The 15,916-nt window shown below is 42.5% G+C and overlaps 1 protein-coding gene across 1 annotated transcript; it reads left to right on the top strand.

Moving 5' to 3' along the window:
• Positions 1-2,713: 2,713 nt before the first annotated feature.
• On the top strand, positions 2,714-14,996 carry LOC148830809 (uncharacterized). The gene is made up of 6 exons (XM_088919978.1): positions 2,714-2,750; positions 5,711-6,043; positions 8,142-8,252; positions 12,415-12,519; positions 14,662-14,705; positions 14,826-14,996. Exons 1-6 carry the CDS (start codon positions 2,714-2,716, stop codon positions 14,994-14,996), a joined length of 801 nt encoding a protein of 266 aa, XP_088776104.1.
• The last annotated feature ends 920 nt before the right edge of the window (positions 14,997-15,916 follow it).

Here is a 15,916-nt window from a genome sequence, read left to right as displayed (position 1 = left end):
AGCCCGGGACCCAAGACTTGTGTGGCAACAGCATTTAACTACAAAGACACTGAAAAAGATCCTGTCATTCCTGAAAGTGTTTTACCACATCTTTTTCCTCCCATTTGCAGAAATAATAGTTTGTAAAAGAAGGCTGACCTACAATGTGTGGAGTTTTCATTGTTTTCACTGTTCATTGTTCACAATCTATTTTTTGAAATTAACAAAAATAACTTAATGTGAGTTCAGTAATGAGGAAGTTCTTCACCTGCTGGTCATTCAGTTCTCAGAGCACACAGAACACTTCTCCATCTTCTCTTCCTCGCTGTACAGCCTTGCACTCAGACAGACCACGGCTGCTTCTGCTTCTGGACAGAGCTGAATTGCTGCACTTGGCAATTTTGATTTTGACATACAAAAAAATATGTGATCACCTGGCAAGACTGCAACAGTCTTTTCGCTTTATTCGTTTACTGTCTTTGTCTTTGCTTGTTTACATATCCATTTTTTTAACCACTTCATCCAATTCAGGGTCACGGGGGAGCCAGAGCCTGTTCTGTCAAGGAACAAGTGCAGAGCAGGATAGACCCTTGACAGAATACCAGTCCATCACAGGGCAGATAGACACAGACACGCACCAGGGCCAATTTTCCCAGAGGCCACTTGTCACGCCCTCTGCAGCCAGAGGGCACTCCTATTCTGTCCTGTCCCTAGTTTCCCGTGCTTTGCTGTCCTTCCGGTGTCTCCCTCTCTGGGGCTATATATTTCCGGGTCACTCATTCACTTTCTCTCAGCATTTACGTTCGGATGTCCTGAGACCTGCCTAGCACCAGGTCGCCGCTCCGTCCGACTCCTGAACTGCTGAGCCCAGGCTAACTCCCCGTTCCGCCACTTCGCATAGGGTATTTTTCCACTCTCCTGCCATTCTACAGTTCGTCCCTTCCGACATCCGTCACACCAATTACCTTCCAGTACTGTATGTCTTTGGAATGTAGGAGGAAACCGGAGCACCCGGAGGAAACCCACGCGATCACTGGGAGAACATACAAACTCCACACAGATAGCAGCTCCAGCGCTGCAAGACAGCAATGCTAACCACTGGACCCCATTGTGTCGCCCTTGGTTACAGTGTCCAAAAATATTATTCCAAATCCTCATATGGCTTTTTCCAAATTCCTGCTGTATATAACCCCCCGAAAGCTAGCATTGGGAGTGATGCTTCTAAAGACATCACTTGCGCTCAATTGAAAGGCGTAGTTAGCACGGCGTGTTTTTTTGTTATTGTGTTTTCTAGCTGTTGTAAATGTGATTGTAGATTTGCTTTGTTCTTTTACTTCACAGAGTGGTGAATGTCCCCTAATGACCACTGGTATTCACTCTCACCACCGAGAGTCTCTATTTGTTCCGGGTTTCATATCACCCTGGACTCTGAATTACTTCATTTGAATCAATTGTTAATTAAATTGATCGGTTTCTGTATTACCACCTTTTCCTGGACTTCTCAGGTGGAGAGTTGGAAATTGTCTATCAATCCTGGTATGGCGATGTGAGAGGTGGGGAATGAGATTGGGGTTGTGAATTGACTCCTTTACATTAGATCAAATTTAGTCTTTTCTTTTGTTTCTTTAAGGCTTTTTGGGTTGCATGATCGAGAAGACACCCATAGGCATGAGGCCAAGTTCTGCTGCTGAGTCTTTTGTGTGTTTCCTGTGTGGCAAGTTTCACTTTCACAAACAGCATACTAATCTATCAGAGCACATTTATGTAGTAATGATAATGTTTTTGATGTGATTACACAGGTATTTAGGTCAATATACTGGGTCAATATACCAGAAATGATTTAATTTATTGATACCTTAATTGTAGATTCACGAATAATGTTGATATGAGGGTTGGAAAGGTAACTAAACTCAAATGTATAGTTGTATGCTAAAGTTTTGGCACCCCTGGTCATTATGAAAAATTGCATGTTTCATAATCTCTAAGTGAAAAGAAGTTAACATAACCTCTGCAGGGGACATCCTTAAGCTTGACATATTTCTGCACATTGTAATGCACAATTGCTATTCATTTGCTAAACTTAACAGATTGAAAAAAATAAAACAGTGAGTGGGGCATTTACACATTCATGCTGGATGGGTGCAGACCCAAAAACTGATTGCCCAAAGCCGACTAAAATAGACAGCATGTTTTCTTGGGGTGAGGGAGAGGAATCCGGGGCAAATGGAGGAAATGCCTGGAAATGAGTGGAACATGCAAACTCCGCACAGAAGGCACATCCATCCAAAGTCAGACACCTCACACACCAGACACCTCAACAGCTGGCTTGTTGCATCATAAGGCTGAACGTGCTTTTTTGTGGAGACCATGAACACAACTTCTTCCTGTTGTCTAGTGCTTGTCTGACCTCACATCCCCTTTGGCCGAAACTATGAGACTCTGTGGTTGCCTTAATTTAGATTATATTGAGCCTGTTCAGGCTGTACAAACCATATCTCTGAGTCTTTAAACATCAGTGGCCTGTCTTGCGCTACAGTGGAAAGCTCATTATTGATAATTTGATCTTTTTTTTAAAAAAATCGGAAGGGCTGCACTGATGCTTAGTTCCTTTCTGCCCTTCTGTTTCGACCACAGCTAGACTCACGAAAGAGCTTTTTGACCATTTTGTTTTATAAGGTAGCAGGAAGCTTGACAAGTAAGCCACACAGAAACCTTTACACTCGATCGGAGAAATATGAGACCGTCTGTGCAGATCCCTTCTTTCCTCGCAGGTGAGTCGAGGTATTTTAATTCATAACAACGACCAATTTTGTTGAGGTAAAAATCTGCTATTTTCTGGGTCTTTTTGTGGACCTTCAAAAGATAAGCTGGGACCTAAGGCACTGAGCTTCGCATACTGACTCTTCTGAGCAATTCAATTGGGGGGAGACAGAACCACTCCAGACAGCGGTACAGCCTCCTAGCTCTCGGGTTTTACACTGGACTGCGGCACCTTCTGTGTGGAGTTTGCATGCTTTACTGAACAGTATGTGCATGTGTGCCCAGTGAACTGATGTCCACTGTGCCCTGCTTTTGGTAAGGTCAAGACAAGCTTCCTCTTGCCTTGACCAAGCTCCTCCAGAACCTTGCAAAGAGTGTCTCAATCTAATCGGTTTCCACCAACTGATATTAATAATTCAATTAGCACTGAACGTCCAATGATTTAGCTATAAAACTGGGGCTGGATGTTGTCTTACAACCCATTGAGTACAGTGCTCAGGTGTAGCGGTCAAATCCCAAGAAAAAGGCAATGATTAAAGGCTTGTGCAGTAATAACCTTATAAACTTTAGTAACTGTACTACTAACTTATTCTACAAATTGATATAATACATTGGAATCATGAGAGGTTTTAAAAAATATTACTAACATTTTTATTAGTAATAAGATTTCTTTTAATCCTGACAGTCCGCTCACCCTGAGAAAGGTGTGTACAGGACAGGAAATGTTGTTTCAAATGATCATTTGATGATTTGTTAGAAAAGGATAAGTGCAATATTTTGTGGGAGTTTTTTACTTTTTTAACAAATGAAAAATGTGTTATAAAAATGACTGAACATATTTCTGTGTATTTCATTAATAAGTCTTTAAATCAAAAGATGTGGTTTGCAAGATGTGGTTTTATTGTCGCCTTCTTACAGAGCCGTCTGAACTCGAGCTGTGTTTGTCTGTTTTGCAGTGTAGGTCTGTCTTGAGCTCTGTGGTTGTCCTGAGCTGTGTGTCTGTCCTGAGCCGTATGTATCAGTACTCCAGTGTAGATGACTGTTCTGAGCTGTGTGTGTCTGCACTCCAGTTTAGATGACTGCACTGAGCTGTGTGTCTGTCCTGAGCTGTGTGTGTCTGTACAGCAGTGTCGATGACTGTTCTGAGCTGTGTGTGTCTGTCCAGTAGTGTAGGTTTCTGTATTGAGCTGTGTGTCTGTACTGCAGGGTTGGTGTCTGTTCTGAGCTGTGTGTGTCTGTACTGCAGTGTTGGTGTCTGTACTGAGCTGTGTGTGTCTGTACTCCAGTGTAGATATCTGTTCTGAGCTGTGTGTGTCTGCACTACAGTGTTGGTGTCTTTATTGAGTTCTGTGTGTCTGTACTGTGGTGTAGGTGTCTGTCCTGAGCTGTGTGTCTGTGCTGAGATGTGTGTGTCTGTATTGCAGTGTAGGTGTCTGTCCTGAGCTGTGTGTGACTATACTGCAGTGTAGGTGTCTGTCCTGAGCTGTGTGTGACTAGACTGCAGTGTAGGTGTCTGTCCTGAGCTGTGTGCGACTATACTGCAGTGTAGGTGTCTGTCCTGAGCTGTGTGTGACTATACTGCAGTGTAGGTGTCTGTCCAGAGCTGTGTGTCTGTGCTGAGCTGTGTGTGACTATACTGCAGTGTAGGTGTCTGTCCTGAGCTGTGTGTGACTATACTGCTGTGTAGGTGTCTGTCCTGAGCTGTGTGTGACTATACTGCAGTGTAGGTGTCTGTCCTGAGCTGTGTGTGACTATACTGCAGTGTAGGTGTCTGTCCAGAGCTGTGTGTCTGTGCCGAGATGTGTGTGACTATACTGCAGTGTAGGTGTCTGTCCAGAGCTGTGTGTCTGTGCTGAGATGTGTGTGTTTGTATTGCAGTGTAGGTGTCTGTCCTGAGCTGTGTGTGACTGTACTGCATTGTAGGTGTCTGTCCTGAGCTGTGTCTGACTGTACTGCAGTGTAGGCGTCTGTCCTGAGCTGTGTGTGACTATACTGCAGTGTAGGTGTCTGTCCTGAGCTGTGTGTAACTATACTGCAGTGTAGGTGTCTGTCCTGAGCTGTGTGTGACTATACTGCAGTGTAGGTGTCTGTCCAGAGCTGTGTGTCTGTGCTGAGATGTGTGTGACTATACTGCAGTGTAGGTGTCTGTCCTGAGCTGTGTGTGACTATACTGCTGTGTAGGTGTCTGTCCTGAGCTGTGTGTGACTATACTGCAGTGTAGGTGTCTGTCCAGAGCTGTGTGTCTGTGCTGAGATGTGTGTGTTTGTATTGCAGTGTAGATGTCTGTCCTGAGCTGTGTGTGACTGTACTGCAGTGTAGGTGTCTGTCCTGAGCTGTGTGTGACTGTACTGCAGTGTAGGCATCTGTCCTGAGCTGTGTGTCTGTGCTGAGATGTGTGTGTCTGTATTGCAGTGCAGTAAACAAAACCTGGAGAACTCAGTACAGAAGCTTGAAACCAGCAGTTCTCAATGCTGGACCTATAGCAACACTGTCTTCTGGTTTTTGCTCCTACCAAGGTCTTAACAGAGGCTCATCAATTTCAATTTTAGGTGTGTTTTTTAACAAAACAATTTTTACCTGTTAAAATGATTTATGGGGTTTGTAAGTGGTATTAACCATGTTTCAGAACTCTGTTCATTCAGATGTGTTAGCTGAAATGTAACCAATTGGACTTGAAAGAATTAGGTACATTGTCATGCCCTTCGATCTCTCTTCATCTTGAACAGACTGCCAATTAAGTGTCTGTGTCAGAGTAAGGGAAAGATCCGAGTGCACAAAAAAGCAAGCAGTTTCATTACCTGCATCAATTAACACAAGAGATTAAGGGTCCAGTTGGACCTACCTACAGCAGTTCCTCAGCACCAGGAGAACTTTGCTCTGATTGAACACTTAGATTTCTCTCAAAGGCAGAAACTTCTTTGTTTCTTTTTAAGAATCATTCCATCCCGATTGTTTTTTTGTCTTTTCCCAGTTCTCAGCTGTGTGACGTCAGCAGAGAGGAGAGTGAATGGATCTGAAGGAGGAAGTGTAGAGATTGAGTGCCGCTATCCAGATGGGTATCTGTACAAGGAGAAATACTGGTGTCGGCATCCCTGTGGGAATAAGGATGTTCTCATTAAAACTGGCAAGATGGACACTGTGGTCTCTGTGGGGAGATTCTCTCTGTTTGACAACACTTCAGTCAAGACCTTCACTGTGACCATGAATAATCTCACCCTGCAGGACACTGGGGTGTATTACTGTGGAGTGGAGCGATGGGGATTTGATAAATACACAGAAATAAACGTGAGCATTGATACACGAGGTACGCAGTCAATTTAATGTCAAATTTGACTTTGATAGATAATAGAAATATTTGAAGTAGTTAAGGCGGGTAGCTGCTCTAGCATGCGTAGTCTGCAAAGGAACAAGTAATAGGTTTATTCCATGCTGAAAAGAGAAGAGAGAAAACACAACATTTCGGCTGTGAAGCCTTCTGCAGGTGTGAGATAGACAGGGCAGACAGCAAAGATTAAATAGCACAAAAGCTGAGAGTGGGGAGGAGGCAGGAGGGGCAGAGAGGCAGAGAGGTCTCTCAGGAAGTGCAGTGAAGAAAGGTGTGAAGTCAAAACCTGCATGAGAATGAAGAAAATTACACCAAAATAAGTCAGTCATTGAGAGAAGGGGGATGGTGTGAACGTAGTTTCAGGGTGAGTTTTGTTTCTGTTGTTTTTCTGCGATGGGAGTTGAGAAACCCATCTTTGAGAACAGAGACAGAGAGATCAGTGTGATCATGGCCATCTGAGGTGAAATGAGAAACTATGGGCTTGGAGAAATCTTTAATCTTCACAGCCCGAACATGTTCTCTGAAGCGGTCTCCTAGTCTAGTTTCCCCAACGTGCATTTTTTGCAGGAGATACAGTAAATGAGGTTGCTGGAGGTACAGGATGTCGTCTGGGTGATCCGGAATTGTCCTGAGGGGCCCTGAACGAGCGTGTTGTTAGATATGTATTTGCAGGTGATGCAGCGAGTTCTGTTGCAGGGGAAGGTGCCTGGTGGGGATGATTGCCGAGTGTGGTCAAGGGTGCTGTGAACCAGACATTTACGTAGATTGGGTGGTTAGAAAAAGGGTACCGATGGAGGGACCTCCCTGTAAAATGGGGCAGTTGTTAATAACAGTCTGAAGCCTGAAGAAGGCTTCACAGCCGAAACATTGTGTTTTTTCTTTTCTCTTTTCAGCATGGAATAAACCTATTACCTGTTCCATTGAAATAGTTGTATTTACAGTATTTATGTGGTATATATAAGTTACATTAATAATACATACAATAATTAGTATGTAATTTTGTTAATTGAAATAAAAAGATGTACATTTGTCAGTTTACAATATTATGGGCAGGTTTGATATGATGTAAACTAGTGAGTCCTTTATTAATACTTACTGTGCTGTCATCACCTGGGCATGTTACTGTAGACTAGAAATTGTTTCACACAAAGACCACGGGCCCTAATCCAACTTCCTCTGCTCATAGTGTGTTGACTTCCCGTTCCTCATGTCGTCCTGTTTAAACATTGTCCTACTTAAAAGGTGTAACTATTTTGCACAGCTTCTGTTGGGAGCAAACGTGTGACACAACTGATAGCCGAAAACACTTTTGGTATTGAGGAGTTTGTAGCTGTATCCCACCAAGTCTGGAATCTCCAGCTGTGTCTTTACATGTTGGCTCATAGCCAAGAGGAGCTGTTTTTCCCTCTAAAGGGCTAACTGGTATACCAGGCCTGTAGGTCTGTGGCAAATACCAAGAGTTTTGGCAAAGCAGAACTCCTTATACCCACAATGGGATAACAAGGAGGGGCTCAAGGAGACAGGCTCTCCCACTGAGTCATTCATCTTATGTCACTCGACAAGCTCTGCAGAGGGGTACAGGAGGGTCAGCTCTGATTGGACAAGAGGTATGTCCCTCACTGGCAGCACCATGTTCTAATTTACTACTCTCTTCCATACAGTGTGAGCAAAAAAAATAAATAAAAGGGAATATAGTCCTGATCCCTGTGGCCCAGGTCCGTGATGACAATATTAATGCAGTCCTGCTCTCATATTTCCTAGATCAAGCAGTTTCATCAATCCCACCTCTCATTTAGCTCTACAGGGCTGTTTTAGGGTCATGTTAAGTTGTACTAGTATTGAATTGACAGACAATTGCTTAATTACTTAAAAGTGAAATGAATAATTTAATTCCCTTCTTTACCGTTTTTACTAGTCTCACTATTGCATTGTCTCATGTCCTGGGATGTTATTTCAACATTCATTTCCACCTGCTGGATGTTGAAATAGGAATTTCCCGTAGGAGTGAATTAGAAGTTTGGCCTGGTGAGTCTCTCCAGCCTGTAGCTCTGTAGCTCCGTACTGTTTTTCTCCTCACCTCCTACAGTCTCCACGCGGTCCCCCTCAAGTCCAGGGACTGTTACAGAGGAGGCCACTGCCACCCCACCGGGAGTCCACAACACCCAGACAGGAGGCAGGGAGTTCACAGGTGAGCTTGTTTGCTTGCACAGTCAGTTCCTCTCACTGGTGGCGATTTAGAGTGCAGGAATCTTCCAAACATTGTATTTTGTTGTAACGGATTTTTCTTTGAGCCGATACCCTGGAGATCCTTGTATCAGTTAACTACTAACTACCAAACAGGCAAGATGGGCTAATGGCCTCTTCTCTTCAGTCACCTTTCTTCCATTCAGACTGCTCTCACTTTCTTATGTCTTTTCAAGGTCGTTACAGAAACTCGCTCAGACTGCAGAAGCTGAGAGGGATATTAAAATATATTTTTGCCTATTAAAATATATCCATAACATTCTATATAAACAGTATATTATTAAGTGGGAACACTTGACAGAATGATAAGAAGAGTCTATATTAAGCATACTTCTAAGTATTCTTAATTACTACCAGAATATGTATCATAAACTGTACACTGCTATTCAAAAGGCTTAGATATTACTAAGAGTAATAATATATGTAATAACACAATGCGATGCAACACAATGCTATGTGTCCACAAATGTTTTCTACTATTACAGCAACTGTTATTAATACTTAGTTTGGTTCGCAAACTTTAATTCACGTTGAAAAAAGAACACAGACGGAGTGTTCTCAAAGACGGTTTTCCGAACTCATACATCAGAAAGACTACAGAAACCAAAATTATCCTGCAGCTACTATAGGATCACACCTTCCCCCTTCTCTTAACGACAGACTACTTTTCTTCTAAATTCTCTCTATTCATTGTAGGTTTCATTTCACACCTCTCTACACCTGTCCTGACTTCACACCTCTTGATTGGCCTCTCTGTCTGTCCCCTGCTCCCGCCTCTCACTCCTCCTCTCTCCCAGCTTTTGTTCTCCCGCTACATTACCTTTGCTTACTGCCCTGTCTTTCTCACACCTGAAGAAGGCTCCACAGCCGAAACGTTGTCTCTTCTTTCTTCTCTTTTCAGCATGGAATAAACCTATTACTTGTTCCTTTGCAGCCTACGCATGCTGACCCAGCTCCCCACCTGAATTAATTCACATTGATCAGAATTTTCAAAAACTTGATCACACCAACACTATACAACTACACAAAACTTCATCACACCAACACTATTCAACTATATAAAATTTGATCACATCAACACTATACAACTACACAAAACTTGATCACACCAACACTATACAACTACACAAAAGCTGATCACACCAACACCTTACAACTACATAAAACTTGATCACACCAACACCATACAACTACTGTATATAAAACTTGATCACACCAACACTATACATGAGCGTGCAAGATGAAGTGCTGTAGTAGCTCACCCATCACATTTATCCATCAAATCTAAACGACTCATTGGCAGGTGTCCCTCATCACTTCATTTGCTTCCCTCTACACATCCACACAAATAAAAGGCCCAAAAAATAAATAACGTAAATCCGTAGCACACAACAAAGGAAACAGCCATACCTTCTATAACAGACAATGTGTAACATGACATTTCTAGCTACAAATGCTGTGGAAAAGAACACAACCATGCTGATCAGATCTCCGCTCTTACTAAGCCAAAGAATGCTAACCCCACATGGTTCTTTCTTTAAGATTGTCCGAGACATCACAACCCCGAATGGACTCCAAGCTCGGCGTGATGAAGCAATTATTCATTCCAGTCTTTCGTCCGCAACAGTCAAAGATCATAAAGTAAAGTTTACAAATCCTGCTCCTGCTTTGCTAACTGCTGTCATGAAGTGATTTGTGGGTGGCTGAGATCCCCCGGCAAACCAGTTTGCACAGATTGCATAACAGAAGGGCTTTTTCCTCTAAGGCGCTAAGTTCTGTGGCAAACAGCTGGAGTTTTGCAAAGCAGCAGCAGTCCACATCCCCTGTGCCAGGTTATTTTCAAATAGCTTATTTAATTTCATGTCATATTAGGAAAGCAGCCTTGTGATATCCTTACAAGGCATCCCCTCCTGTAAATCGTACGAATTTAGGCATTCCTTCTGTTTTACAGACTGTGACACAACGGCTGCAAGAGTTGACATAAAGCATGATAGTGGAAGCCCAGGTTGTGTGCAGCTCTTACTTGAAGATTGTGTTTGGATTGGGAGTGCGGTGCTCTTTGACATTTTCTGCCACTGTGGTACTGTACGTGCTGCCAGGGGAAGCCACAAATAGTCTGTCCTGTAACCTTTGTTCCCCCTTCAGCTTTAAGTGCCTTCCAGTTTCCACTTCGCTTCCTTATTTCAAGAGATAATTTTAGTCCTGGTGTGCTAGAACAGTGAAAATAAAAAAACAAAATAGAAACCACAATTTTCTAACTGCATGAATAAACAGCTGCAAGCAGGAATGGCACTGGTTTATTCTGAAAAGTTCATTTTCATAAAGGCTGATAATCAGAGACAAGGACACTTTTTAATATAGCGTATATGCATTTCTAAAAATATTCTATAGTGTTGAGTTTTGAGTATGTTGAGCTTTGCACTGGCCCATTAGCAAGTATAAAGCCCTGTTGCCAAGACAGGAAGTGCATTAGTCTTACTGCATCTAGCCCATCTGTGTCTGTAGTTCAAGATAATTTTACATTTGACCACCAGGAGGCATTGCTGCATAGACTATATACGGATTTGTCTTCCAAGCATCTATCCAACTAGATTCTAATCCATTTCGTCCCATACAAAGGTCATGAGGGAGTCAGAGCCTATCTCAGCAAGCAACGGGTGCAAGGCAGGATCCACCCTGGACAGGATGCCAGTTCATCCCAGAACGGACACACAGATACTAATACAGACACACTCACACCACAGCCAATTTTCCCAGAAGTCATTTAACCTACCAGTATGTTTGTGGGCTTTGGGAGGAAACTGGGGCACCCAGAGGAACATGGAGAGAACATACAAACTCCACACAGATAGTACCCCTTGTCCAGGATTGAACCCAGGTCTCGGTGCAAGACAGCAATGATCCTGTAAGTTAGAAAATGGATGGGCGGATATTTTCTCTGTGCTACTTGCCTCCGATTTCAAAGACAGCCTTTCCAAGGTTGTGAGTGCAAATCGTGGCTGACAGACAACAGCAGGCAGTTCTTTACACAAAGGGTTGCAGGGGTCTGGAACAAGCTGCCACAGCATTTTGTTGAAGCTGGTGTTCAGGCTTCTTTCAAGAAACAGGTGGATGAGATTCCCTGCATTTGTGTCCGTTAAAAATAATGTAATCCAGTACTACCACCAAATCGTGTGACACATGGGCCTCATTTTCGTTCAGCTTCATACAATCGCAATCAATCAATCCTGTGACATTCCATTAGTTTTGTCAAATGGTTATGAATTTTACAATCGTTCGCAAATTTGGGGGGAATAAGGAAAAACAATAGTCTGAAAAGTAATACAACTCCCATAGCTTATTTTTGTGGACCTTTTCTTAAAGAGGAACTGCAGTCCCAATTTCTTTGACTGGTCATTAAATCTTGGTAACAAATTAAATTAACTGACGAAATTAAGCAGGAAATCATGAGCTTTGAGAAAGTACTGGAAGTCGCCCTGGTGTTGCAAAGCCCTGGTCTCCCCATGGGTGAGAGTGAGAATTCCCACAAACTGGGACAGGATGTGGCCCTTTCTGTTTCTTAGTCACCATAATGATTAATGTAATGTGATGTACGAGCAAATTAAGTAGAGGTTGCGCAGCATATATTTCACCACAGAAAGTTTCCAATGTGATCTGCATGCAGAGTTAACAAGTAAGTTCCATTTATCAGAAAAATGGTCTTGAAGTCAAGAGCAATATTTCTATTGGATTAAAAAAGATGTATTCACAAGCCTGTTTGTTTACAATGTTTTAGGGCTTCATATTAGCAGACATCTTGCTGCCTCATTCTGAATCACACAATTCGGTGCAGCACATAGCTGCAAAATGTTTTTCTATGTTGTGATGTAAATTGAAGGTTTTACAAGTTATTGTGTACATTTTACTTTTGTTGTGGTGTGAAATACACTGGTCAATGCTGATTCTTTTTGACTCCACAACATACAAATAGCATTACAGTTCCACTTTAAACTGCACAGGAGTTTTGAGAATTGTTTGAATTCTAGGTCACGTGAATAGTGTTTCACATAACAGCAATCACATTATTGAAAACCATGCGATTTATGAGCACTGTGTGTGTTTTTCAGTAGACACCCACGTCGTGACTGGGGCAGTCCTCGCAGTGATAGTATGTGGGCTCCTGGTGGCAGCTGTCATTCTTTTCACACAGAGGAGAGCCATACGCTCCCTGGGTAAGTCTCCTCCAGCTGGCCCATCAGTGAAGCTCAGCAGAGCACTGCTGCCCAGGGCCGGGCTGTGCTGGACAGAGCTGCAGCAGAGCTGCTCTCTCCAGACTCAGTAGCCTGTGACTGACCCCTCCTCTGAGACTGTGAGATGCTGCAGTGAAGCTGTCACTGGACAGACAGGACACCTGCTGATGCTGATGACTATACCTGTGCAGCAGGAGCTGCAGTGGCAGCTAGCTGTTCAGTGAAAGTAGTTGTAAGTGCCTGAATGTGCAACATGGAACTGTCTAACAACTGTACCGTGCATACACTTGTTCACCGAAGCTACTAGGAACTTTCATGAAAGACAATTAATGACAATGTATTTAACGGAATAGGACCATCCTTTAGCTTTTGTAATGGAAAGATACTGAAGAAAAGTGTTTTATCCTAAAAATGTCGTTTACGGGCAGAGCTGTGTTGTAAAAGCAGCTGGATTCTGTGAACAAAGTGTGATTGTACCCAGCGAGTCAAGGGCACGGGATGTTCTCAGAATATGTTTATCTCTGCCCCAGCAAAAAAGGCAGATACAAAACTGCACGTAGCCGTCTTCTCTGTCCTTCAAGGCTAAGATCTATAAGGACTGGAAAATTACTGTCTCGCCTGTCTTTGTATTACTAACCAACCATAATGAAGTAAACAAGATGAGGTGCTGCATCAGCTAAGTGTATAAAAAAGAGACCTTTCTCTATTTTACTTTGGAAATCAGCTCCCAGCAACGGTGGTTGCTGTTTTTCCATATTGCACAAAATGAATAAATGCCTTACTGAGTGAATGGGAACACCTTTCCTGGCTCTTCTTTGATAAAGTTTCCACGACACTTTGCAGAGGAATATTGTGCCTCCTGGATTGTAATTTGTAGCCCGGTTGGATTCTGCAGTCTTTTCCTGAACAGCTGCAGTTGATCCCAGGTGTGTTCTTTGGGATCCAGGTCAGGGCTCGGACCAGGTCAATTTTTAATGACCATTCTCCTTGAGTTACTCTAATTTCTCATTTCACTCTACACTGGCAGCACACAGTTGTTAATAAATGTGAAATATTTTTGTAATATGTTGTAGTTTAGGAGTTCATATGGATTTACATATAGCTACAGTGGCATAAAATCTGCATCCAGGAAAGACATTGTGCTGGAGTATTAGTATCCCATTTTAGAGGGGTATTTTTCCCCTACCATCTACTAGGTTGGATATAATTATGTTAACAGAGGATAAACACTGTTAACGAATAACAGTGTGAAACAAATCACACTGTAAAAATCAGTGGCTTTTGAGTTAACAGTTTTACTAATCCACGATTATACTGACAATGCTACAAGTTGCTTGATTGGCTGGTAACTCGTCGGAAAGTGTCACTCCTCCTCAAGGCCTACATAAGTGTAAGCAGAGATAGCAGGGCACAGTTTTCATGTTGAACAAAGTATTGCCACTAGTGGCCAGAAAATAAAGCAGAAGAAAAAGCCCCAAACTCTAACTCTGTTCCTTAGAGCACATTCCAGCTATGATAGGTAACAATGTCCTAGAGAGGGCTTATGCATACAGCATCATTTTAGATTTTGATTTCCATGTTCTTGTCATGAGAGACTTCCCAGGAGCAACAGCGTGTAAAAAAGAGGTAGGAGGACGCAAGATGGAAATTCTTCCTGATATGGTTCTGTGAATTCTTGGGAAGAGCCAAAGTTATGAATGAAAGACGGTTTTTGTTTTCTGAAAAGTGATTTCGGGATTTTGAAGCTGGCAGTTTAGTTGCCAATCTATTATTAGAGAGGGATTTTGTAAAAATAACGTGTAGCTCAAAGCTTAAAGAGGAGTTTAGGTTTAGGTTTGGTTCACACTGCACATATAGGAACCCTGTGCATCTGTTTCACTGAGACCCGCCTGTTCAAATGCTCTTACGACACCTTGCCCTGGTATGCCAGCAGTGGAACAAGTGGCCTTGTGCATCGTTCTGAAGGATAGCCTGATAACTAAGGACAGTGTAATACATCAATATAATGCTACTGTACATTGCAACATTTTTACACAAAAGCTGATTTGTATAATTTGCTCTGTTCGCCCACTTTGTTGCTGTAATTATTTTTATATGACTTACTGAATGTGGGCTTTTTTTCAGCCAAGGACCATCTAACCAGGAGAACTTTCACAGACGCTGCACAGGTAACGTTCATTTACTGTACAACAACCATTCACTGTTACAGCTGACTGAGCCGAACCCTAACAAGACGCTGCAAATGCTGACCGTTATCGATTGATTCAGTTTACCCCTGTCTTATTTAGACAGGATATGCAAATGTTGGCACCGCCGCTGGGATCAAGCCCCTGTCCTCAGTGTACTACAACGTGTCTTACCTTCAGGAGGAGGACAGCCAGGGACTCTACTCCCTCGCACAGCTGCCTGTGGACACACCCGGGGACAGTGAGGTTTACTTTCTGGTGACAGCCCGCTGAGCTGGGCCTGCACTGTGGACACGCACTCCTACAGGTGATGACACAGGCGCAAGGGAAGCCGGTCTTGCCTTCCCTGATACCGAAACATTCTTCGTCGTTTCAATGAAGTGGCATCATCCCAATACAAATGTATGCTGGAAAGATTTTAATAACATTTGTTTATAATTCTTATAATTGCTCCGTGCATTTATACAAGCATTTGAGAAGACAATTACATAGCAAATAACAGCAGCTCTAAATCAAAACTGAAATCTTTTAAACTATGAAGCACGCTGATGTTGTGAACAGAGCTATAGGGAGCATTGTAAACGCACATACCGATGAACACGCAGAGATTCATTCTACGCTGAGAGTAGAAGTGTAGAAAGAAGACAAAACAGAAGATTTCAGCTGTGCATTTTTTCTGCTCTTAAGCGTGGAAATAACTTCTTCTTATTCTTTTGTCATACCTACAGCAGCACAGCTCCCCACTCCAACTCACACAAAGTTTTACTATACTTTATACTTTATACCATGATGGATAACCTATATATGATTGAGCTATATCTATAATCATATATGATTGAGCATGGATCTCCAAACCCCTGAACTAATCAGTTCCTAAAAATAGGAATTCTCTGCATATGTGCTATTAGTTTTTAGGAGCTCTTAAGGTCTGGTCATGTGTCAGGAGAAGGATTGCCTCTGATTGGTTGATGTGAGAAGCCTTGCCTCTAATTGGCTGGCTATCTTTGCTTTGTTGAGAAGCTCTGTATTATACCTCTATAAATTCCAGTAATTATGCTTATGAGGCCAGTCTAAGTGCTCAAAGGGATGTATGTAATTTCTTTTGCATAAAATAAAACACATATTTTTAATTCTTCCCTTGCCTGTTTTCTTGACTGTGATGTCTTTCAGTCAGTCACAGAATTGCCATGATG

This window comes from Atractosteus spatula, chromosome 7 (assembly GCF_055471065.1).
Source record: "Atractosteus spatula isolate fAtrSpa1 chromosome 7, fAtrSpa1.hap1, whole genome shotgun sequence".
In the NCBI taxonomy this organism is placed as follows: Eukaryota; Metazoa; Chordata; class Actinopteri; order Semionotiformes; family Lepisosteidae; genus Atractosteus; species Atractosteus spatula.
Note: the sequence above shows the minus strand (reverse complement) of the source record. Positions and strands in the feature narration are given on the sequence as shown.

Excerpts from the sequence above, each read along its gene's own strand:
- LOC148830809 (XM_088919978.1), top strand. The coding sequence starts at position 2,714 with ATGAGACCGTCTGTGCAGATCCCTTCTTTCCTCGCAG. Across the intron at positions 6,044-8,141 it reads CGTGAGCATTGATACACGAG|CTCCTACAGTCTCCACGCGG; the intron begins GTACGCAGTCAA and ends TTTTCTCCTCAC. Across the intron at positions 12,520-14,661 it reads GAGAGCCATACGCTCCCTGG|CCAAGGACCATCTAACCAGG; the intron begins GTAAGTCTCCTC and ends GCTTTTTTTCAG.